General features: G+C 40.8%; 1 protein-coding gene across 1 annotated transcript in view; it reads right to left on the bottom strand.

The window, feature by feature from the left end:
* The window catches only part of cdh23 (cadherin-related 23), a 727,851-nt gene that overhangs the window by 640,850 nt on the left and 60,971 nt on the right, over nt 1-26,030 (bottom strand). Inside the window, exons 2-4 of the mRNA XM_060925294.1 lie at nt 22,536-22,636; nt 22,329-22,331; nt 13,648-13,722 (exon numbers count right to left, since the gene is read on the bottom strand). Of these exons, the coding sequence (XP_060781277.1) occupies nt 13,648-13,722; nt 22,329-22,331; nt 22,536-22,617 (160 nt within the window). The 5' untranslated portion in view covers nt 22,618-22,636. The remainder of the gene's footprint in view (nt 1-13,647; nt 13,723-22,328; nt 22,332-22,535; nt 22,637-26,030) is intronic.

The raw sequence follows: 26,030 nt of genomic DNA, 5'->3' as shown, positions 1-26,030 counted from the left end.
TTTATCTATTATGTGAAAGTGTTGGTCTCAATGTTTGCCCTGTTACAGATTGGCGACCTGCCCAGGGTGAACCCCGCCTCTTGTCCAAAGTCAGCAAAGATTCAAATCATTAATTTTCTTTTGTTACAGACATGTAAAAGTTTTTTCCTTCACCTGACATGTTTCGACGGTGTAACTTCCGTCTTCATCAGAGGGTCACCCGGATGTTGGTGTGTGACGTGCTTTTGTAATCAGCTGATGTTACGGAGGTGTGACCTCCCTGTCCACATTGACAGGTCGGTCACACCTCCCGCTGTCAGTGTTGCCCCCTCAGGACGGCGCTCCAGGTGTGGGAGAGCATGTATGCCCCCTCATCCCTGTTTATTGTTCTTGGGCTACGCTTTCTGATTTCTACTGACTCCTCAATCCAATCTGTTGTTCTCTTGTTGTATAATTTGAGCATTGTCCCAGTCCATTATATGATTTTCCCTTCTGCAGTGGTCTGTTATTGCTGATTTGAGGTTCTCTTGCGTGGCATTATCTTTTTTTGCTCTTGTTTGTCTCTGTTCTGTTTCTTTTTCACATTCCTTTTTATGTTCCTTTTTTCGTATGCTAAAACTCCTTCCTGTCTCCCCAATGTAGGTTTTATTGCATGACTGGCATGGTATTTCATATATATGACATTGCATTTATTGTGTTGGTCGATTTTGTCCTTAGGGTGAACTAGTAGCTGTCGTAGTTTGGTATGTGGTTTCATGGGTGTTTGTATATCATCAGCAAAGATTGACGCCAGCTTCTCCGTGACACTGACAGATAAGTGCTATAGAAAATGGATGGATGTTTATAATGTAGCATGAGTAAATGTGGGTTTCTGAGTGATTTAAAAAGATAAAGTAAATCCATTCTAAACAATTTTGTTCCTAAATCAGATGATAAAAATATATAAATTATCAGGATTTCAATATTGGACAAATCAATTCGGATTTTAGGCGTTATTGTGCGGCCCTGTTATTATATAACTTATTACCATTTTGAAGTCATATCCCCGTACTTCCACACATCCCACGGAAGCATACGCCTCCGTTCAGAAACATACAAAACCCGACACACACACTCCAGTGGGTGGCTGATTCAGTGTGTTGTCACACAGCGGATGTTCTGGAAGTCCTCCTGTGCGAGGACATCTGTGACACTAATAAACCATAATGTTGACAAATTGGTAGTGTCCGATCACACACACACACACGGTCTCTCAAAACAAGCCATCACCGTCATCCAATCAGACATGGCTGAAGGCTTGGAGTCAAGCAGGCCAGGAAGGACAGAGGGTGTGTGTGTAAGGGCAAAAATGCTCAGCTCTAAATACGACTATTCCAAGGACAAATGGCCGTCCTTAATCCATCATTTATCAAAAAACGGGTACAGTTTGTGAACTGAGAAACAAAAATCCACTGCAATTTTGTAAAAACCAACAATATCCGCATAAGCGGTATAATTTGTCTCTATTCAAAGGTTGTATCTGTAATCAGCATGGCGTCATGTTACAGATTTCCAACAATTTGCCAAAAGATAAAGTTTAAGCTTAGCACTTCGTGCTTAATAAATCCAACCGTATCAACTTTCTTTGTCTGAATATGTACAAATTGTATTAAATAAACACTTTTTTTAAAATGGGTTCATAGTCGAGGTTTCCTGTAGGTGATTAAGCGAAACAACCTTAGCTTTACCTCTCCTCACAAATCTCGTAGCATCTTCATTCTAATAGCAGTTTCACTGAACTGGAAAAGTTTAAAAAAAAAAAAAAGGAGTGAAGATGATATAATCTTTTGACTCTTGGAAAAAAAAATCTCATGAAGATATATCCACATGGCAAACACACTTCAGGTAAAGGTGACAACATTTCTGCGTCCGTGTTAAGAACGAGTGCTGGATTTGTGGCTGAGAGAGGATCCTATCATAACTTCGCTATATCTTTTTTAATTCGGGCTTCATGACAACACCGGGCAAGGTGAAGAAAAAGCTGACACTCTCAAATTGCCTTGTCAATCATCGGAGTCATCCTTAAACTGATGAAATGGATGGCGAGAGGGAAAGAGGAGAGCGAAGAGTGGTATTAAAGAAAGGAGACCACAGGAACGGACAGAGACAGAGCGAATTGCAAATTAACCTTGAAGGAAACATGAATTCATTAAGGAGGTCAAAGACATTTCAGACTTTGTACTACATTGACAATATTTTCTGTCTTCAAATCCAAGATTATGAATCCATGCTGCACTGCATTATAGAGGGGTACAAAGACTTGAGTGTAACAGCAAGGACTGGGTCTTTTCCATGAGTCTCAAAAACCTGTTCCAGTGTGCTTTGTGCTTTGCTGATCAGAATTACTGTATATTTTTCACAGAGGCAGATTTAGCTACTGAAGTAAGCTCTTCTTCCTGAGATCATGAACAAAAGGCTTTCAGGAACAAAAGGCTAAACCTCACACCCCAAAGCTTTCTTCTTGTAACTCTGCAGGAACCCTTCAACAAAGTGTTGGCTTTTTATTTCCATCTAGATCACTTTTAGAAAGTATGTACCGAGTTTCCCAAAAACCTCTTAAAGGGGAACTGAAGGCAAATTTTTTATTATCAAAATTCTATTTATCTCATTTTATTAAATATAGGAATGCATTTTTGATCGCTATTTTGTCGCTGCTATAGCAAGTTACGAGTGTTTGAATTATGCTCTGTGATATACAGGTAGTCGTCGACTTACGACTGCGTTTGGTTACGACTGACCGGTCGTAAACCGATCTGGTCGTAAGTCGGCCTATGTTAAATGAACGTAAGTATATTGTGGGGGGCGGCACGGTGGTGTAGTGGTTAGTGCTGTCGCCTCACAGCAAGAACGTCCGGGTTCGAGCCCCATGGCCGGCGAGGGCCTTTCTGTGTGGAGTTTGCATGTTCTCCCCGTGTCCGTGTGGGTTTCCTCCGGGTGCTCCGGTTTCCCCCACAGTCCAAAGACATGCAGGTTAGGTTAACTGGTGACTCTAAATTGACCGTAGGTGTGAATGTGAGTGTGAATGGTTGTCTGTGTCTATGTGTCAGCCCTGTGATGACCTGGCGACTTGTCCAGGGTGTACCCCGCCTTTCGCCCGTAGTCAGCTGGGATAGGCTCCAGCTTGCCTGCGACCCTGTAGGACAGGATAAAGCGGCTAGAGATAATGAGATGAGATGAGAGGTACTGTGATGTGTAATGATATTGTAATCATCCTAAAGTCTTATTTTATCAACATTTTCTTCTTTCATTACCTTGGCTCATTATTTGGTTTAAGTCAAGCACTGCATACTACACTGCGTACAGTACAATTCGTTTAATATGTGCAAAACAAAAAATACGAAATACAGGTATGAAAAATAGAAAACATTTTAGTTTGAAACATACCAAAATACAAATGTAAAACATAGCAAAATACAAAATTTAGTGACCGCTGGCATCACTGGTGCTTGGCTGTGGGTCGTCTACGTCATCATCAGCTGTTGCAGCGCTCGGGCTGGCGGGAGCATTTGCTCGTTTCATAAACCAGGAGCTGGGGTGGAAACTGTATGACGGAGTGTGCGAGGGAGCGCGAGAGAGACTGCGCATGTGCCTGGAGCTGGGGCGGAAACTGTCGTACGCTCAGCTAGCTCAGCTGGGAAACACTTGCCAGTCATAACCAGACGGTCGTAAAGTCGATCGGTCGTAAGTTGCATAGGTCGTAAGTCGACGACTACCTGTATCAGTCCATATGTCAAAGCGATGGCCGTAAACGAGATTCGCTGAGACCTGTGCGAGACATCGTAGGACGGAAGTAAAACGTACAGCGGAAATCAAAGTGACCGACATCTGCCAACGTTCCCTGTGTACGAAATCACTTACGCATTCACGACTCCCTACTCCATATATAGGGAATTATTATATAGAGGACTATATAGTGAGTGAGCTCCAGTGGCGGCTGGTAGTCTTTCAAACAGGGGAGGCTGGTCGGTTACGATATTTCCAGATTTTAAAAGAAAAAACATCAATTTTGCCCATACTCTTGCCTCTGATCTGGCTGATTGTTGGCAGGGTCACAAACTGTGAAATAACAGGTTCTTTTGGCCCATTAGCCTACTGTCCAATATACATGATGGTGGTGTTGGGGGGTGTGTGTGTGTGTTATATTTTAACATTTTATATTTTAAAATTGTGGCATGTTGTTTAAAAATTGATCATTATTGAAAGCAGCTCTTTGTCAGGAACCTCAGCAGTAGAGCTGGGTGCCACACATTTCATTCAATGACACTTTCCCTATATTTTACTTATTTTGACTGAGAAATGTTTTATTGACAATTTTGATAACCCTTCACTTTTAATCCAGGTCTGTAGTGTGAAATGTTCTCGGCTGTGTTTTTGTTTAAAAATGTTTTCCAAATTGTAGCTGTGTTTAATTCATATCCAGAAAAAATATATATTCTAATATAATATACTCAGCATAAACATTTTAAATAGATTCTATATTTTTGGTCCATCCATGACATATTACTAAAGTAGCCTATTTACTGTTGTTGATGTGGGTCACTTGCTGTTAGCCAATTCACTTTCTCGTACCAGGAGAGCTGAAAGGAACGAGTATTATTCCCTACCTTTTTCACCAAGTCAATTTGAGGCGTTGGTCTACCCTGCTGTTTTATTTTAATTTTTTCCTCGAAAGGAAGACTGGCAAATGGCTTCGCCAAAATTAAATCAGCAATGCTTGGCATCCGTGCGCAGCTTTCTTGCTAGCTGACTAGCCCCCTCAAGTTCAAGTTCAGTCACTCAAATAAACGAAATTTCTGGAACTAAGATAGCAAACTTGACAACACTATATTTACACTTTATTTACAATGAAAATATATACAAACTAAAAAAGCTGGTAGAAACCGTATGTAATGAATGAAATCGAAATGTAAGCTGCTCTCTTACAATACACCACAGCACTCGCGAATCCGCATGGGACTGAACTGAGATTCACCGCTGCCTGTCTATAGTTGAAACAAGCTGTCAATCAAAGAAAATATCCGGCCGCTTTCACCAATCACCAGTCTCCTCGTGGAAACTGCCATGTCCCTCCCATGTGAGGCTGGGGGTCCGTAGGCGGGCGTTTTCACAGTATTTGTCCAATAACCGTCTTGCATTTTGAGACTGAAACGCGCATCGCTCCCAAATGCCATTGAAGCCCACTGATGCTGGGAGTCCGTGGGACTCCGTGGGCGGGCATTTTCGCAGTATTTGTCCAATAATCGTCTTGCATTTTGAGATTGAAAAGCGCAGAGCTCCCAATGCCATTGAAGTGCACTGAGTCTGCGCTGCATCGTGCTGTCACGAGGGGGAAAAACTCACGCACACATTAAAGTTATAAGGGCATTTTTAGAGGAGGCTGAGCCTCCCTCGTTGTCTTAGAGCAATCGCCCGTGGTGAGCTCATTGGTAAAATGAAAAAAAAAAAAAACGCTTTTAGACACTACTCGGTCACGCTGGTATTTACGTCATTACTGTCGCACAATTAAACCATGCTAGATCAGCTGGCTGGTGGGTTTTCAAAATAATAAATACATGCATGTGTTTTTGTGATAAATCCATATTATACTGAGCGTATTTCCCACATTAATCAATACAAAGTGCCTGCGTCTTTCAGGTTTTTTTTTTTAAATCAAGGCTGAATACTTTCTTCTTTGCTGCTGTCTTTTATTAAATCAAATTTGAGACTTTTAATTTGATTTTTTTTCAGCGCAACCGCAATGCATGATGGGATATATTGCTTTGGTTAGTAACCATCGGTTGTACACTACTTTTCACGATGCATTGTGGGATACTTTGAGGGCACTATATAGGGTGTAAATAATCCTCACTAAGGTTTCAGACAGCACTACAAAATGGCGTCCTCGCTATATAGCGAGTAGGGAGTGATTTCGGACACAGGGGTTGTCAAAAGACGTGCAGGCGCCCTATCGAATGCTGACGTAGTCAAGCCGGAAGTTTTGTTTGTTTTGATAGTAATCAGGAAAGTTTGAAAAAAGTAGGCAGTAGTCATCATTTCAACTCGTTTTTGTGCAATATTTCGTTTGGAAAACAGTTTTCGAAATGGCGGCACTGACACCTGGCTGACACTTCACGTTTCGAAGTCTTGCACAAGTCTCATGAAGATCGCGCGGATAAGCGACGCCTGCCGTGGACCAAACGAACTAAATTCAACATGGCTAAAAACCGAATAGGCCGATAAGTATCATATTTAATTGCAATTAGTTGCCAATACGAGTCACGATATAAGGTTACTAAAACCGAAAACGTAATTGAATAACACGTTAATTAAGAAATAAAGCAAGTTTAAAAATGACTTCAGTTCCCCTTTAACGCTGAGAGCGTCTTAACTAGGAGAGAGAGCGTTCATTGTGCTGCTCGCTCTACCATTTAACGATGATCTTTGTGCTGCGATGCTTTTGGGAAACTCGGCGCTGTTGATGATTGAAAGAACCCTTGAATTGTTTTTTTCTTTTAAACCTGAATCTCATATGTGCATCTTTGGACACTTTAAATCTAGTGGTCACCGTCTGATCTCTAGAGTGGAAGGGTACTGTGATCTTTTTTTTTTGTTTTGCTAAATGGCTGTAATTTATGATAGTTTTTGAATAATGAAACCACAGAGGTGCTAACTCCGACTCCTTCCTGCTTTTTTCAGTCACACTGAACATGAATGAATAAAATTCACCTGGCTGGAAAGGCAATACGATGAGCAAGATCGCATGAGCTCGACGTAGCAGTTACTAGCCTCTGTCTTGTGATCCAATCGAAAACAAGTGGGCAGGACTGTGGAGGAGACGCTGATTACTGTGTGACATAGCTGTCATTTGCCTTGATGTTTTCTTCCTGCTGTTTGTTATAGATCTCTCCCTTTCTCTCTATCTGTTTGCAAGTATGTTTTTTTTATCATTGTCAGCACCTCTAAAAACATCAAGAATTTAGCAAACAGTGTAATGCTAAAAACCGTTCATACGAATCCCATGTTCACACTGGCAGTGACGCACCACATTAACTTCCGAGCCAGTTGGTGATAATCACTTTGCTGCTATGGACTTGTAGTGTTTGATTAACCCAAAACAAGACAACGCCATTGTTTTCACTGTTATAGTTCCATAATTAAGCACATTTTATACAGCCGTATTCTCTTCCAGAATTATGAGGAAATGTTTCAATATTAAAAAATACCATAAACAGTAATAAGTAAGCCATAATAAATGAAAGTCAATATTTAGTCTGAGACGACCCTTTGCTTAAAAAAAAAAGGAGCCTCAGGTACAATGAGTGCAGTTTTATGCAGAAATGAGCTGTAGGTTTTACTGAGCATCTTACAGAACCAGCCACAGTTCTTCTGGACACTTTGATGGTCACACTCGCTTCTTCATTCTGCACCAAAACCCAGCGGCTTTCATTATGTTTTCTTTTTTAATCTGAAAAGTGTTCTCTTAGTATGTAATATGCTGCTCAGATACAAACAAACTTTTTTTTTTCCCTGTAACATTTAATTTTGTTCTGGAAAACGAACGTTTGGAACTCTAAAATGTTTTTGGACTGATTCGATAATGTAGAAGTCATCAAATAGAAATCTATAACAGAGTTTGTATGAAAAAAAAGTGCCCAAGACTTTTGCACAGTACTGTGTATATTTAACAGTTATTCCACGAAATTCAGTTGTATATGCACTGAGAGATGACGAGGCGTGTAGCGCCGAGTTGGCTATAAGCCATGTATGACGAGATTGAGTGGAATAATTGTTTTATTACATCCACAGGATTTTGAGAAACAGAGCATTTTTACTTTTTTTAAAGATTTTTTGGGGCTTTTTCACCTTTATTGGATAGGACAGTGCAGAGACAGGAAATGAGCGGGAGAGAGAGACAGGGAGGGATCGAGAAATAACCTCGGGTCGGAATCAAACCCGGGTCCCCGGATCTATGGTATGGCGCCCCATCCACCCGAGCCACGACGCCCCAGCATTTTTACTTTTAGCAAATTCGATAAATTAAAACTTTATACAAAACGTCCGACAAAATCATTTCCGCTTAGAATGTAAACAAACCGGCGAAATCACAGTAGCAATTTGTGAAAAATGTTATAATAATAATTCTTGAAAAATAAAAAAAAGATATGTTCTTACTATCAAATACTTTTATTCCATATGTTGTTGCTTTTTTGCATTTTGGGGGATTTTGCTTTAGAGTTTTTATTTCATCCTCAGTTGGTTCAGTAACACGCGCCGCCATTTTCTTCTTCTTCTTTAGGGTTTTTTTGGCGGTTGACAAACCAACTTAAAAGGTGCATTACTGCCACCAACTGGGCTGGAGCGTGGAATAGGCGATATTGGGGGTGAAAAAAATATATATTATTTTACAGTGGTGCTTGAAAGTTTGTGAACCCTTTAGAATTTTCTATATTTCTGCATAAATATGACCGAAAACATCATCAGATTTCCACACAAGTCCTAAAAGTAGATAAAGAGAACCCGCTTAAACAAATGAGACAAAAATATTATACTTGGTCATTTACTTATTGAGGAAAATGATCCAATATTACATATCTGTGAGTGGCAAAAGTATGTGAACCCCTAGGATTAGCAGTTAATTTGAAGGTGAAATTAGAGTCAGGTGTTTTCAATCAGTGGGATGACAATCAGGTGTGAGTGGGCACCCTGTTTTATTTAAAGAACAGGGATCTATCAACATCTGATCTTCACAACACATGTTTGTGGAAGTGTATCATGCCACGAACAAAGGAGATTTATGAGGACCTCAGAAAAAGCGTTGTTGATGCTCATCAGGCTGGAAAAGGTTACAAAACCATCTCTAAAGAGTTTGGACTCCACCTATCCACAGTCAGACACATTGTGAACAAATGGAGGAAATTCAAGACCATTGTTACCCTCCCCAGGAGTGGTCGACCAAGAAAGATCACTCCAAGAGCAAGGCGTGTAATAGTCGGCGAGGTCACAAAGGACCCCAGGGTAACTTCTAAGCAACTGAAGGCCTCTCTCACATTGGCTAATGTTAATGTTCATGAGTCCACCATCAGGAGAACACTGAACAACAATGGTGTGCATGGCAGGGTTGCAAGGAGAAAGTCACTGCTCTCCAAAAAGAACATTGCTGCTCGTCTGTAGTTTGCTAAAGATCACGTGGACAAGCCAGAAGGCTACTGAAAATGTTTTGTGGACAGATGAGACCAAAATAGAACTTTTTGGTTTAAATGAGAAGCGTTATGTTTGGAGAAAGGAAAAACACTGCATTCCAGCATAAGAACCTTATCCCATCTGTGAAACATGGTGGTGGTAGTATCATGGTTTGGGCCTGTTTTGCTGCATCTGGGCCAGGACGGCTTGCCATCATTGCTGGAACAATGAATTCTGAATTATAGCAGCAAATTCTAAAGGAAAATGTCAGGACATCTGTCCATCTCAAGAGAAGGTGGGTCATGCAGCAAGACAATGACCCTAAGCACACAAGTCATTCTACCAAAGAATGGTTAAAGAAGAATAAAGTTAATGTTTTGGAATGGCCAAGTCAAAGTCCTGACCTTAATCCAATCAAAATATTGTGGAAGGACCTGAAGCGAGCAGTTCATGTGAGGAAACCCACCAACATCCCAGAGTTGAAGCTGTTCTGTATGGAGGAATGGGCTAAAATTCCTCCAAGCCGGTGTGCAGGACTGATCAGCAGTTACCGCAAACGTTTAGTCGCAGTTATTGCTGCACAAGGGGGTCACACCAGATACTGAAAGCAAAGGTTCACATACTTTTGCCACTCACAGATATGTAATATTGGATCATTTTCCTCAATAAATAAATGACCAAGTATAATATTTTTGCCTCATTTGTTTAACTGGGTTCTCTTTATCTACTTTTAGGACTTGTGTGAAAATCTGATGATGTTTTCGGTCATATTTATGCAGAAATATAGAAATTTCTAAAGGGTTCACAAACTTTCAAGCACCACTGTAGCTATTTCTGTTTCTTTTAAATACTTGACAGCAAAGTGATATATCTGACTTGATGCGCTCTGTCATTTTGTTTTTCTCTACTCATGGTATATGGCTACTATAGGATATCAGCTCAATGAGTGCACGATTGCTCATATCCAGTGACTGTGGATAGTATTCTATCCACATTCACTGGATATGAGCAATCGCACACTGACTGGCTACTCTACTACTAGGATATCAGTTCATATACCGTGAGTAGAGAAAAACAAAATGGCGGAGCGTGTTGCTGAACCAACCGAGGACAAAATAAAACTCTACTCGAAAACAAAACCCCAAAAATTATCAAGTATTTAAAAGAAACAGAAATAGCTAAAAGAATATGGGGGTCCCCCCAATATTTCCTGTTCCACACTCCAGCTCAGTCGCTGGCAGTAATGCATCTTTTTTTTTTTTTAAGATTTTTTTTTTGGGGGGGCTTTTTTCACCTTCATTGGATAGGACAGTGCAGAGACAGGACAGGAAACGAGTGGGAGAGAGAGACGGGGAAGGATCGGGAAACAACCCCGGGCCAGAACCGAACCCGGGTCCCCGGACCCACGGCACGGCGCCCCAGCCACCCGAGCCACAACGCCCCGGCAGTAATGCATCTTTAAAGTGCTGATGACACGAACATGACTCTATGCAATTTCTTAAATAAACTATGCAACATGGCAAACATGTTAGATTTCTGTTATAATTACGTGAAAAGAAGCTGTTGTTACGCGAATATCCAACTTTTAATTGCACAGCGCAAGAAAACTGGGTCCGTGGCTCGCGGCCATGTTGTGACGTCAGCGGAAGAACACGCTGCGGTTCACTGGTTGTTCTCCTCTGGTTCTACTCAATGGAAATGGCGCATGAAAATGCCGGTGAACTCTCTAGTGCTAGCTCTTCCTCTTCTGGGAGTCTAGAATTGTGTTGATCTCTTCCGAATAGAATCTGTGATAGTCTACCCTCTTTACCCTTTGCCTCTCGTTGCTAGGCGGCAGTTACATGAAAGCCGAAAGCTTTCACAAGCAAATACATGACTGATATCACGCTGACTTTATGATTACATTTATGATTATCATGTAGAATCTATAGCTCTACGTACCTTTATCTTATGTCGTTTCACAACACATGTTCTGACAGGAGGACTGTCTTTGGATCCGACATAGCTACTAGTAGACCCCCTCCGGAATACTGGCAGTGTTGCCAGATTGGGAGGTTTCCCGCCTAGTTGGGCGGTTTCAAGTGCATTTTGGTGGGTTTTGAATATATTTTGGGCTGGAAAACTTTTTTTCCAGCCCAAAATATGTTCAAAACCCACCAAAAAATGCACTTGAAACCGCCCAACTAGGCGGGAAACCTCCCAATCTGGCAACACTGTGTAGGCACTGCTGATGGTAGTAACACACGTTTGTGCTGAACTGAACACCCAAGAGATTCTTTTAAGCTGGGAAGGGTGTCAAAACAATCCAAATCGAAGTGTTCAGAGCACAGGACGGATGTTGGTCAGGGCTCCCACTTGTCACGAGTGCGCCTGACTTGCTTCACCCACTTCGCATGCAGCTCGGGATCTCTGGGAAACTTGAATAAACTTACCCCATCCTTGTGGGTTTTGGAGCAAAAGCCGGCAACACAACGCGAAGGCATAATAACTATATATATATAATGTATAATAAAAATACTAATAATGATAAACTGAACACCTGTCGCATCAACAACAAACTGGTAAGTTAGGAGAAAGGTTCTTTCGCTGACATCATATAGCTCCTCCTCCTCCTTCGTCTCCTGGGTGCTGCAGCCCCGTCAAATTTGCCCAAATAGCCGCGTTTATCATCATAACTTGTAAAATAGGCGCCTTTGTGAATTAATATATGGATCATCGGGAATTACTTTTTATGTTATAAAACATCGCCAAAGATGTCAAAAACGTGTCATCAGCACTTTAAGTTGGTTTCCCACCAAATACCCTAAAGAAGAAGAAGAAGAAGAAGAAGAAGAAACCCCCCAAAATAAAAAAGCAACAAAATATGGAATAAAAGTATTTGATGGTAATTACGTATCTTTTTTAATTTTTCAAGAATTATTATTATAGCATTTTTCACAAATTGCTACTGCCATTTAGCCAGTTTGTTGACACTCTGATTTTGTCGGACGTTTTGTATAAAGTTTTTATTTATCGAATTTGCAAAAAATAAAAATGCTCTGTTTCTCAAAATCCAATGAATGTGGATAGAATAAAACAGTTATTCCACTCAACCTCATTGTACATGGCTTACAGCTGACTCAGCGTTACGCGTCTCATTGGCTATCAGCTCATGTATGACTCAATTTCGTGGAATAACTGTTCACTATAAAAACACACACACATCATGTACACATCATTCATGCAGATGGTGTGCTAACCTGGTACTACCAATGACACCATGGCAACCGCGAGCGAGCAACGACGCACAGGTTGTACATACTAAAGCTGCTGCATTCATACTCTATTCATGCCACCTTGCTGACGCTTCCATGCTAACACTTTGCTCTAATGGTTAATTTCACGGAACAATGAGGAGGCACTGGGAGGAATGGAATAAATGAAGAAGACAGGAAGGGCTGGTGTCAGATAAGTGTATAAGTGAGTGAGGGACGAGAAGAAAACAGAGCAAGTGATGTGGGTGAGGGAGGTGTATTAGAGCTGGGGGAGAGTTTGGAAGGATGGGAAGGAGGATGGGGAGAATGAAGAAAGGAGATCTGGAGTGTGATCTAACTGCTGAAAAGCTCTTCCACATATGTAACCCTGTCAGACTACACACACACACACACACATATATACTTTGACCAATTATTGGACATGTCTCTGGACAAAATATGTTTATTTTGACATCTACAGACAGCTACAGTTTGCGTGACCCAATACACACAAGCATATAAATGTACACACACACACAACTAGAAGTCTTTCAGTCCAGTGAATCACCACACTAGTCTGAAGACCAAACTACCAACTTCATGCTGTGTTAGGTATCATGACTTCATTGGTTATCTAGGGCTACATCCACACGACAACAAGTTTTTTTTTTTAGCGGGTAAAAAAAATATCGCGTCCACATGGGCAACGGATCAGTAAAATATCAGGTACATATGGCAACGCAACGCTTGCTGAAAACGATGCAATACACATGCCACACCTCTACGTGCGCTGTAAGACGGTCCCATCGGAGACACCAGAACAATAGAAGAAGTAGGATGCATGCGCATAAACTCCTTCTTCTACCCGGCGTGAATGAGTGAGTGCTGCTTGTTCTAGTCATGTGGTTGTGACGTCATCGTAAACAACTCTGTTCTACTCATCCAGACGACTTCGCAACGGTGCCGTTGCCAGATTTTTCCACTCTGGAAACCGTTCTCAAAAAATATCGTTTTGGGGCACCCAAAACACCGGTGCCGTGTGGACGCCAGGCCGAAACGATAAACAATTTTATGGGATTCACCTGAATCCGTTGCCGTGTGGACAGGGCCTAGGTCTCAATCATGTATATCAATGGTTGTAATGTGGTTGTAACATAGAGCAAAGTGTGTGTCTGTTTGTGTGTGTGTGTGTCTGTTTGTGTGTGTGTGTGCGCGCATGTGTGTGTGTACAACATACCCACTGGCGTGTTCTCGTAAATGAGCAGGTACGACTGGAAGAAGTAGTTCTGGAACCGTGGAGGTTGGTTAAAAGCTATGGGGGAAAAGGACAGACATTAACAAAGCGCACACGTGCACACACACACACACACAGAGAAGCCTTGGAGCATGTTTGTTTGTGAGACATCTGATAAGAAGCACCAAAGAGGAGCCCGAATCGATCAGACATGCCACAAATAAAGACTCGCGAGATGCCAACCCATTAACTTAATCTCACTAGTCAATATTGGTGCGTGTGTGTATGTCTATCTAGGTATGTGCACATGTGTGCTTTCACCATGACACCTACATGTGGATGTAAAGTGGGTCTCTATACAATCGGAACATTAATCTCATCTCATAAGAGATTTACAAATACAATCAAATTATAAGCTTTAACATAATATGAATTTAATTAACTCCATTAAAATCATCTCCGGTATCCAATCTAATCATGTGTTATTCAATTAGCAATATCATTTTTAACATTTAAAAATATTAATTTCAAAAGTCATCCACCAGATTATTATCTGTTAGCCAGCTAGCTAGCATCACCGCTGATTATGAACATGTACATAGTTGTGTATACCAGATTAGCTTGTGTTAGCAGTGAAAATTGTGAATAGTAGTAAATAAGAATTCCACATCTTCTCAAATATCCTCGTAAGTTAGCTTAGTGTATCCAACTACCATAAGGGTTGTTTTACAATCAGGGTACAAAGTTTGTGTCACAGGGGTCCAAAATTCAAATTGATTCAAACTGGTTCTTGTACCAGTTTTTAAGTGAAGGACAAGTTAAAGAACAGATTTCAGGTAATTTTTTGACATGTGTGTATGGTAGTTTTGTGTAATCTGCTATAAGATGGGAGAAACAAATGAAGTGATTCTCGGAGAGGACATTTTTTTTTTGACAATTCAGAATCCACTACTTCCATAGGGCTTTTAAATATAAGGCCGTAAGCTTTGTGTTAGTTGTCTCTAATATTTATGTCCCAATATCTTGACCACATTTTAGGATGAAAATAATCATTTTAGATATGTTATTTTATATTGAAAAATTAGCTGTCTCGGAGAGGACATTTTTTGACACAATTACATGCTAATTTGATCAAAATAGTCTGAAAACTTACTGGCATTCAACATTAAAACTTAACTAGGTTTCCAATGATATGGAACCAAATATTTGTTTTATGGTATAAAGAATGATTTAAGTGCATCCCTTTTGGAGCTACCTGTGGTCAAAAAAGCACTTTTTCTAAATGACACAAGTAATTTTGCTAAATATGACATATATTGCCATACATTCACCAAAAATAACGTTATCACCAATTTTTTTTGCATGGTAAATAGAGCCATCACAGGGCTACAATAAACAACCAAGTTTATTTAGTCAAGCCTTTTGATATTGAAGATAATAAGTGTTAAATGTGATTTTTAGCTTGCGTACCCCGATTGTAAAACAACCCATAACCTAGCGAAAGCTGAATACTCATGAATGACTTGAACATATTTTAGCTAGTTAGCTAGCATTAATAAAGATAAACAGTTCTATGTGTGACTTGACAGGCTTAAAAATCCTGTTACATTAGTTTATTTTTGAGATAGCTACTGTTAGAAATTAATTTTAGAAATAAACGTATAATTATGCCTTAAAATCCTCTCAGGAAATCCTTTTTATCTGGTTTGCTTATTTTAGCAAGCTGGTTAGCATTAGTCAGCTTGCTAAAATAAGCAAACCAGGAAGAAAAAAAAGGATTTCCTGAGAGGAATATAATGTTTATAAACATTTACATGGCCTGAAACTCTCGTCATATGAACTTGTACACCTCGTGTAAGAAATGAAGCTCACAATCCTCTCAGAAATCTTGTCAGTTTTGCTTATTTTCATGAGCTAGTAGTAGTAATGATGTTTATAAGCATTTAGAAATATGACTTCAGATCCTCTCAGAAAAAAAAATCCTGTCATATTATGTTCTTTTAGCTAGCTAGCAAGAGTTAGTACTGTAAGGGTTGTTTTACAATCAGGGTACGCAAGCTAAAAATCACATTTAACACTTATTATCTTCAATATCAAAAGGCTTGACTAAATAATTGTTATTTTTCTTCTATGAAGCCTGAGCCATTTATTTTATTAGTTTATAATTATTGTTTAATTTAGTCTTCAGGAGAGACTGCCTGCACACAGTACTAGTATTAATAGTTTTTTTTTTCTTACATGAAAGCTGAGGCATTTATATTATATTTTAAGGGTTGTTTTGCAATCAGGGTACGCAAGCTAAAAATCACATTTAACACTTATTATCTTCAATATCAAAAGGCTTGACTAAATAAACTTGGTTGTTTATCGTAGCCCTGTGATAGCTCTATTTACCATGCAAAAAAAAAATTGGTGATAACGTTATTTTTGGTGAATGTATGGCAATATATCTCATATTTAGCAAAATTACTCGTGTCATTTAGAAAAAGTGCTTTTTTGACCACAGGTAGCTCCAAAAGGGATGCACTTAAATCATTCTTTATACCATAAAACAAATATTTGGTTCCATATCATTGGAAACCTAGTTAAGTTTTAATGTTGAATGCCAGTAAGTTTTCAGACTATTTTGATCAAATTAGTATGTAATTGTGTCAAAAAATGTCCTCTCCGAGACAGATAATTTTTCAATATAGAATAACATATCTAAAATGATTTTTATCCTAAAATGTGGTCAAGATATTGGGACATAAATATTAGAGACAACTAACACAAAGCTTACAGCCTTATATTTAAAAGCACTATGGAAGTAGTGGATTCTGAATTGTCAAAAAAAAATGTCCTCTCCGAGAATCACTTCATTTGTTTCTCCCATCTTATAGCAGATTACACAAAACTACCATACACATATGTCAAAAAATTACCTGAAATCTGTTCTTTAATTTGTCCTTCACTTAAAAACTGGTACAAGAACCAGTTTGAATCAATTTGAATTTTGGACCCCTGTGACACAAACTTTGTACCCTGATTGTAAAACAACCCGTAATGAATAAAACCCCTCAGAAATCCTGTCAGGTTAGCTAGCTGGCTAACAAAACCCATAAACTGCATGCTAATATGAATGGTTGCTAGAATACCAAAAAAAGTGATAGCACTTTGATACAGTGCCTTGCAAAAGTATTCATACCCCTTGAACTTTTTCACATTTTTCCACCTTACAACCACGAACTTAAAAGTTTTTTTATTGAGATTTTATGTCATAGACCAACACAGAGTAGCACATAATTGTGAAGTGAAATGAAAATGATAAATGGTCTTCAAAATTTTAAACAAATAAAAATCTGAAAAATGTGGCGTGCATTAGTATTCAGCCCCCTGTACTCTGATACCTCTAAATACAATCCAGTGCAATCAATTGCCTTCAGAAGTCATCTGATTAGTTAATAGAGTCCTAATGTGTGTAATTTACTCTCAGCATACGGTAAATACACTTGTTCTGTGAAGGCCTCAGTGGTTTGTTAGAGAACACTGAAGAACAAACAGCATCATGAAGACCAAAGAACTCACCAGACAGGTCACGGATAAAGTTCTGGAGAAGTTTAAAGCAGGGTTAGGTTATAAAAAATATCCCAAGCTCTGAACATCCCAAGAAGCACTGTTCAATCCATCATTCAAAAATGGAAAAAGTATGGCACAACTGCAAACCTACCAAGACATGGCCGTCCACCTAAACTGACAGAGCGAGCAAGGAGAGCACTGGTCAGCGAGCAGCCAAGAGGCCCATGATCACTCTGGAGGAGCTGCAGAAATCCACAGCTCAGGTGGGAGAATCTGTGCACAGGACAACTATAAGTCGTACACTCCACAAATCTGGCCTTTTTGGAAGAGTGGCAAGAAGAAAGCCATTGTTGAAAGACAGGCATAAGAAGCCATGTAGGGGACACAGCAAACATGTGGAAGAAGGTGCTTTGGTCAGATGAGACCAAAGTTGAACTTTTTGGCCTAAATGCAAAGCGCTATGTGTGGCGGAAAACTAACACTGCTCATCACCCTGCACACACCATCCTCACTGTGAAACATGGTGGTGGCAGCATCATGCTATGGGGATGCTTTTCTTCAGCAGGGACAGGGAAGCTGGTCAGAGTTGATGGGAAGATGGATGGAGCTAAATACAGGGCAATCTTGGAAGAAAACTTGTTGGAGGCTGCAAAAGACTTGAGACTGGGAAGGAGATTCACCTTCCAGCAAGACAATGACCCTAAACATACAGCCAGAGCTACAATGGAATGGTTTAGATCAAAGAATATTCATGTGTTAGAATGGCCCAGTCAAAGTCCAGACCTAAATCCCATTGAGCATCTGTGGCAAGACTTGAAAATTGCTGTTCACAGACGCTCTCCATCCAATCTGGCTGAGCCTGAGCTATTTTGCAAAGAAGAATGGGCAAAAATTTCAGTGTCTACATGTGCAAAGCTGGTAGAGACATACCACAAAAGACTTGCAGCTGTAATTGCAGCAAAAGGTGGCTCTACAAAGGATTGACGCAGGGGGGCTGAATACTAATGCACATCACATTTTTCAGATTTTTATTTGTTTAAAATTTTGAAGACCATTTATCATTTTTGTTTCACTTCACAATTCTGTGCTACTCTGTGTTGGTCTATCACATAAAATCTCAATAAAAAACTTTTAAGTTCGTGGTTGTAAGGTGGAAAAATGTGAAAAAGTTCAAGGGGTATGAATACTTTTGCAAGGCACTGTATGTGTGTGTGTTACCATTTAATGCAGAGATGTGAATGAACAGAGAGAGAAAAACAAGACAGTTTCACACCTAAGCATGCTAACAAGAACCAATCGATAGCACGCCTTTTTGCTAATTAGCAATTAGCTCCCTAGGCAAAAAAACAAACATTACATTGCTTTCTAATGCACTATTCTGCTCTATATAGGGTAATTAATGATAATTAATAAATATGACAACGTGTGAAGAAGCGAATTCAGCTGAAGCTATTTAGCAGGTTTCGGATCCGAGAGACTTTTTTATCTGAACTGAGCTGAGAGGCATTCGAGAGCTCTCGTGATTAATCACATCTCTCCATCCGTGTTTCTCTCCATCCCTTCATCGACTCATCACATCATATTAAGGAGCTCATGTAGAGGGCTAATTCATTCTCATACCACTTCGCTCAAAGCCTTCATCTTCAATCTCTCGTTCGTTCCTGCTCTCTTCCTCTTTTTCATCCTCTCCGTACTAAATATTTAGTAAAAGTTTCCTCTCATTCTTTCATTCTTCCTCACTCTCTCATTCCTTCACTTCTCCCTGCTTTCATTCGCCTTTATTCTTTCTCTCTTTGGTTCTGTCTCTTTCTCATTATATTTTTCTCTCATCCCTTCATTTAATCTCTGAGTCTGTTTTATTCTTTCATGCCCTCCATCTCCAAGAATGTTTTTATCCATCTCTTTCAGTCTTTCTCTCTTGTACACGTTTCATCCTTTCTTTTTTCCTCTCTTGCTCTCTCTCTTATTGTCTTTCTCTCTTTTTATTTTTGCTCCCCTTTCATTCCCACTCATCCTTTCACATTCCAATTCTTTCTTTCTTTCTCTTTGACCTTCTCCCCCTCTCTTTCCCCCACATTCTCTCCAAACTTCATCTTTCTTTCTTTTTCTCTCATTCATTCATTGTAGTAAATTGCCCATATACTGTATTTCTCTTCTTCTTCTCTCATTTTTTCCATCCTTGTATTTCTACCTCTTCTTTCAGAACACCTTTCATTTTTTGGCTCTTTTTTTCTCACTCGTTCCTCTTACTCATTCTCAGAGGTGGACAGAGTACCCAACTTCATTACTTAAGTCAAAGTACAGATCCCACTGGTCAAATCTCTAATACAAGTGAAAGTTCTCATCTCATTATCTCTAGCCACTTTATCCTGTTCTACAGGGTTGCAGGCAAGCTGGAGCCTATCCCAACTGACTACGGGCGAAAGGCGGGGTACACCCTGGACAAGTCGCCAGGTCATCACAGGGCTGACACATAGACACAGACAACCATTCGCACTCACATTCACACCTACGGTCAATTTAGAGTCACCAGTTAACCTAACCTGCATGTCTTTGGACTGTGGGGGAAACCGGAGCACCCGGAGGAAACCCACGCGGACACGGGGAGAACATGCAAACTCCACACAGAAAGGCCCTCGCCAGCCCCGGGGATCGAACCCGGACCTTCTTGCTGTGAGGCGACAGCGCTAACCGCTACACCACCGTGCCGCCCACAAGTGAAAGTTGTCCAGTCAAATGACCCTTTGGTGACTGACCCCTTGAAAATGGTTCCTCCAGGAACTATGACTTTTCAGTTGTCAAGACAACAGAAGAACTAAAATACAAAAACAGAAAGATACGTCACAATGCTCTTGTGCACAAAACAAAATGCTCTTGTATTTTAGTTTTTCCGTTGTCTTGACGACTGAAACGTCATCGTTCCTGGAGGAACCATGTTCAAGGGGTCAGTCACCAAAGGGTTAATTAAGTTAAAGTACTGAAGTATTTGCTTTTAAAAATACTTAAGTATTAAAAGTACATTTTCTGTCAACGCATCGTTGTATTATTGCCACAACGCTTACAAAACCTAATGCCTCTGAAGCAACCGACTGGATTTACTGACTAGCTTGTAGAACCTGTAGAATAAACACCTGGTAGAATGTTACAAAATGAAACACAACTGAACTGGAAAAAAGAACCATTGTCATTTTTTTATTGTAACACTCCTCCCCACCCCCACAAAGCATCATGGTAGTGTTCTGAGCCAGCTCTGACAGTGTGTGCACACATGTATGTGTGTGTATGTTAATCAGGAAGACAGTGGAATAGCTGTAAATGCAGCTTGCTCATAAAATAAAAATGACAATCCAACCTGATTAAAACCCAGATCCGCACCTCGAGCTTAATAACTGCCCAACAGCAACACTGCTTTAAGCAAGACAAAAAAGTGCAAGACCATCATCTGACATCAAAGCAAAAAAATTCCAGCAATTTGTTGTGACTGACTAGTACAATACTGTCCATCTCACAGGTCTCATATGCACACACATGTATTCATGCACATATGAATCTGCCTGTGGAATCATGGTGGTTTAACACTAGCTAGTCAGAGAAGCTCCACCTGACATGCTAGCAAAATCTTTTCAAACTTGAAATCATATTGGGCAGCTAACGCTAATGGAAAATAAAGATTTCTACATTTTGTTTATTTGGCAATATTATGCTAAAACATGTCTGAAAGCGGCGGCACGGTGGTGTAGTGGTTAGCGCTGTCGCCTCACAGCAAGAAGGTCCGGGTTCGAGCCCCATGGCTGGCGAGGGCCTTTCTGTGCGGAGTTTGCATGTTCTCCCCGTGTCCGCGTGGGTTTCCTCCGGGTGCTCCGGTTTCCCCCACAGTCCAAAGACATGCAGGTTAGGTTAACTGGTGACTCTAAATTGACCGTAGGTGTGAATGTGAGTGTGAATGGTTGTCTGTGTCTATGTGTCAGTCCTGTGATGACCTGGCGACTTGTCCAGGGTGTACCCCGCCTTTCGCCCGTAGTCAGCTGGGATAGGCTCCAGCTTGCCTGCGACCTTGTAGAAGGATAAAGCGGCTAGAGATAATGAGATGAGACTGCACAGTTATTGCAATGTTATCACTAGCTCTAAAAGCACAAAACTTCACTGCAAGCTTTCTCTTGGAATAAAACGTTTACATACCTCAATATGCTTCCGCAGGTTGGACGGCATGTTTTTGTAGGCTGTGATGTGCTCCATTTTAGGCAAATAAAGCAAACATTTAAAACGAAGCAACTCTTTAATCCTTTCAGAAAACTGAAACATGGGTTCTAGCTATAGCCATGAGTGTTTGCATTCCCCAGAAGAACCGCCTCCTTCCATTCTGCCATCAACTGATCGTGTTAAATAATGCTGCGGAGAAATCACTGAACTTGATTTTATACAGCCTATGGACGTGATGTGACCCTAGTGATAAGTTGCCAAAAAATTAATGCTCAAGTAAAGTACGGATACTCAAAAAGTGTACTCAAGTACAGTACTCAAGTAAATGTACTTCGTTACTGTCCACCTCTGCTCATTCTCTCCTGTTCTCTGCCACTTTTGTTTTCTGTCTTTCATTCTTCCCATCCCTCATTCGCTCTTATTCTTTCTCTTTCTCTCCCGCTTTCATTTTTTATTCTCTTCACTTCCACTCCCCCCATTTCTCTCTCTCTCTCTCTCTCTCTCTCTCTCTGATGTAAAGTCATTATGCTCAGTGTGTTCAGGCATGCAGCGAACAGGACGTCTCTAATTTTCTCTCATTTTCTTCGTGGGGCCACAAAGCCCTCCACAATCACTTAGCGATAATAACCATGAAAACGCTGCTCCAATAGGATCAGCCACGGTTATTACCTCTGAGAGAGAGAGAGAGAAAGAGAGAGAGAGTTTGAAACAAAGGTAAAGAAGACAGGTGGAGAAAACAGGAGCATCGGAACTTCATTCAGCACATAATGAAGTCATGGTGGTGTGGCGTTGATAACTCAGCACAGCATGACTGGAGATGTCTAGCACACACACACACACACACACACACACACACACACACACACACACACACACACACACAGAGCAAGAGAACTGGCTGTTGATCTAGCAGGAGAGTGAAGAGTGACAGGCTGGTGGGAAATCTTGATTGAGTGGGTGAGACAGGATGAGAGGACGACAGGTGGAAAAGCAGACAGGTAATGAGACATCGCTGGGACAAATAAAAGTGTGGAGCTCAAGAGGATGAGGATGAATAAAAACGGACAAGGAGAGGCGAACTGAGTTTAATATGAGTCCACTGTGAACTTCAGTGTGTGTGTGTGTGTGTGTGTTACCTTCAGTGAGTGCTTGTAGGAAGAAGGAAGAGAGCAGCAGCTTGGCCACCGTCATCCTGCCACCGGAACCTTCACTCAACATCACCTGCACCTACTCCACACTGCACACACACACACACACACACACACACACACACACACTTTAGTAAAATAGCTTAAGAAAACCACAGCAGCATAATCAACACATACCAGAATGACAATAATTACATGATTCTACCTTGAGCACACAACTGTTTTGGATACACTGATATCGACTATAGTTATACTGTACGTGAGCATTGAAGCGTCTTTCACTGGTTTTTTGCGAAAGACAGAAAGTTAACTTCTATAGACTCCGGATTTGTTTTCTCTGATCTGTGTGTAAGGCTTCATTCAGACTGGATGGCAGGAGCTAGCACAGCTAAGCCCTCCCTTTCTTTCTTCTGAGAAAAAAAAAACATATAAAATAAGTATGGCTCAATTTAAATTAACGTGGATTGTGGTTGTTATGGACAAGTCGAGTGAAATGAATCCACCCCTTAGATTTCATGTGCATTGAGGCCAATTTATTTAACACTGGTTCACTAATAACTCTTTCAAACCAAAGACCAGGGTCGGGCTGGGGTTTTCAGACCAATGTTCTTTCGTCAAATTAAACCAAGTGAGTCAACACGGATTAACTCCCGGTCATGACAATTCAGATAGGACCTGTGTCACAACCTGGGAGAGATGCATAACAATTAACTCACAGGTGGGAAATGAGCAGATATCTCTCTCTCTCTCTCTCTCTCTACACACACACACACACAAACTCTTAGGTGCTCTTTCTTTCCTCTTGGCTGCATCGTCTCTACACCTTTATTTCATTGTTCCTCAGGTTAGAGCTCACGGACAGTAAGTGCATGTGTGAGCAGACGTGTGTGTGTGTGTGTGTGTGTGTGTGTGTGTGTGTGTGTGTGTGTGTGTGTGTTCAACATTCACACGGGTTTGTGTGTGTGCATGGGAAACAGTGTGAGCTGGTGCTCGTCCCTGGTGAAAATCTTTCAAGGATCTTCAAGGATCCGTAAAGTTATTTGAGAGGGTCTTTGAGGAGCCTGTTGAGGATCTCAACAAAGATCCTCAAAAGATCTTCAAGGATCTTTAAAATTTTTGACAAGATCTACAAGAATCTTAAAAAACAAAACAATTCTTTATTGATGCTATCATAACATATACACCAACATTTCCAGGGGAAGAAGTCAATTGACTGACCAAGAAATAAATATGAAATACTTTAATTTAAAAAACTGTTTCTCACTGGTGAGTTTACATTATTAATTTGCCTGCTAGAGATAATGAGATGAGATGAATTTGCCTGCTACAGTGTATTGTCTAATTACCATTAATCCCACCACCTGCATTACAACATCAGGGCTAATTTCTCTAAAGGTTCAACATTATAAAAATATTGCCAAATATTCAAAATGTTCTTCTATATCACACCTGGACACTGGTTGCTCAGCTAAAGTCTTAAATGAAAGCCATCAACAAAAACAGAAATTCACTAAAACTTCACGCAAATATAAAATGGTTAACTTGATAGAACTTTTCAAAGATGTACAGTGGTATGCAAAAGTTTGGGCACCCCTGGTCAAAATTGCTGTTACTGTTAACAGTTAAGCAAGTTGAAGATGAAATGATCTCCAAAAGGCATAAAGTTAAAGATGACTCATTCCCTTTATATTTTAAGCAAAAACGATTTTTTTATTTTCATCTTTTACATTTTCAAAATTACAAAAAAGGAAAAGGGCCCAAAGCAAAAGTTTGGGCACCCTGCATGGTTAGTACCTCGTAACACCTCCTTTGGCAAGTATCACAGCTTGTAAACACTTTGTAGCCAGCTAATAATCTTTCAGTTCTTACCTGGGGGATTTTCACACATTTGTCCTTGCAAAAGGCTTCCAGTTCTACAAGTTTGTTGGGCTGTCTTGCATGCACTGCTCTTTTGAGATCTATCCACAGATTTTCTATGATGTTTAGGTCAGGGGACTGTGAGGGCCAGGGCAAAACCTTCAGCTTGGGCCTCTTGAGGTATTCCATTGTAGATTTTGAGGTGTGTTTTGGATCATCGTCTTATTGTAGGACCCATCCTCTTTTTAACTTCAACTTTTTTACAGATGGTGTGATGTTTGCTTCCAGAATTTGCTGGTATTTATTTGAATCCATGCTTCCCTCAACCAGTGAAATGTGCCCTGTGCCACTGGCTGCAACACAACCCCAAAGCATGATCGATCCACACCCATGCTTCAGAGTTGGAGAGGTGCTCTTTTCCTCGAATTTGGCACCCTTTTTTTCTCCAAACATACCTTTGCACATTGTGGCCAAAAAGTTCTATTTGATTTCATCAGTCCACAGGACTTGTTTCCAAAATGCATCAGGCTTATTTAGATGTTCATTTGCAAACTTCAGATGCTGAATTTTGTGGCTAGGATGCAGGAAAGGTTTTCTTCTGATGACTCTCCCATGAAGGTCATATTTGTTCAGGTGTCGCTGCATAGTAGAACAGTGCACCACCACTCCAGAGTCTGCTAAATCTTTCTGAAGGTCTTTTTGCAGTCAAACAGGTTTTTATTTGCCTTTCTAGTAATCCAATGAGCAGTTCTTTCAGAAAGTTTTCTTCATCTTCCAGACCTCACCTTGATCTCCACTGTTTCTGTTAACTGCCATTTCTTAATAACATTACAATCTGAGGAAACAGCTACCTGAAAACACTTTGCTATGTTCTTGTAGCCTTCTCCTGCTTTGTGAACATCAATTATTTTATTATTCAGAATGCGAGGGAGTTGCTTAGAGGAGCCCATGGCTGTTGATTTTAGGGACAAGTTTGAGGAGTCAGAGAATTTATACAGCTTTGAAATCTGCATCATCCTAAGGCCCCGGTCACACCGCCCGAACTTTGCTGGAGCATTCCTGGAGCGGTGAAAAAAATTCATCACCGCTCGTAACCGTTCACCACCGTTTAACAAAAGTTGGCCCCGGTTAAAGCAACGCCGTATACGCTCGGCCACCGCTGATGTTTCTCGAGGGGCCCTCCTACCGCTCCGAAAGTTTTGAGCTGCACAAAATATTGCGAGCGGTGAGGAGGGGGCAATTTTCCGCCCCGGCAAAGTTCACCCCCGCTCCACCAATGCCCAGTCAAAGTTTGGCACCGCTAGACGCAAGTTCGTGGACGCTTGGGTCCGCTAGGCCAACGCAGAAATCTTGAACGCTGGACCACCGCTGCTTCGCCAGCGTTGCCCGGGGGGGCGATTAAACGTTGCACAAACTTCGGTGGAGCGGTTGTAAGCGTTTTATGAGCGGACACGGGGTTGCTGGAACGGTGTCGGGCGTTGAAGCAGCTATCCATGGCGGCGATGAACTTTGGTTTGGCGTTGGTATAGAGGTGTCAGAGCGGGACCAGAATTTGGCTATAAATACGGGGAGAAATGGACCAGGAGCTCATTTGGAATCGAGCTGCCGTTGAGTTCAGACCTCATC

Source organism: Neoarius graeffei, chromosome 7 (assembly GCF_027579695.1).
Source record: "Neoarius graeffei isolate fNeoGra1 chromosome 7, fNeoGra1.pri, whole genome shotgun sequence".
Taxonomy (NCBI): domain Eukaryota; kingdom Metazoa; phylum Chordata; class Actinopteri; order Siluriformes; family Ariidae; genus Neoarius; species Neoarius graeffei.
The sequence above is the reverse complement of the archived record's forward strand: the minus strand, read 5'-3'. Positions and strand labels throughout refer to the sequence as shown.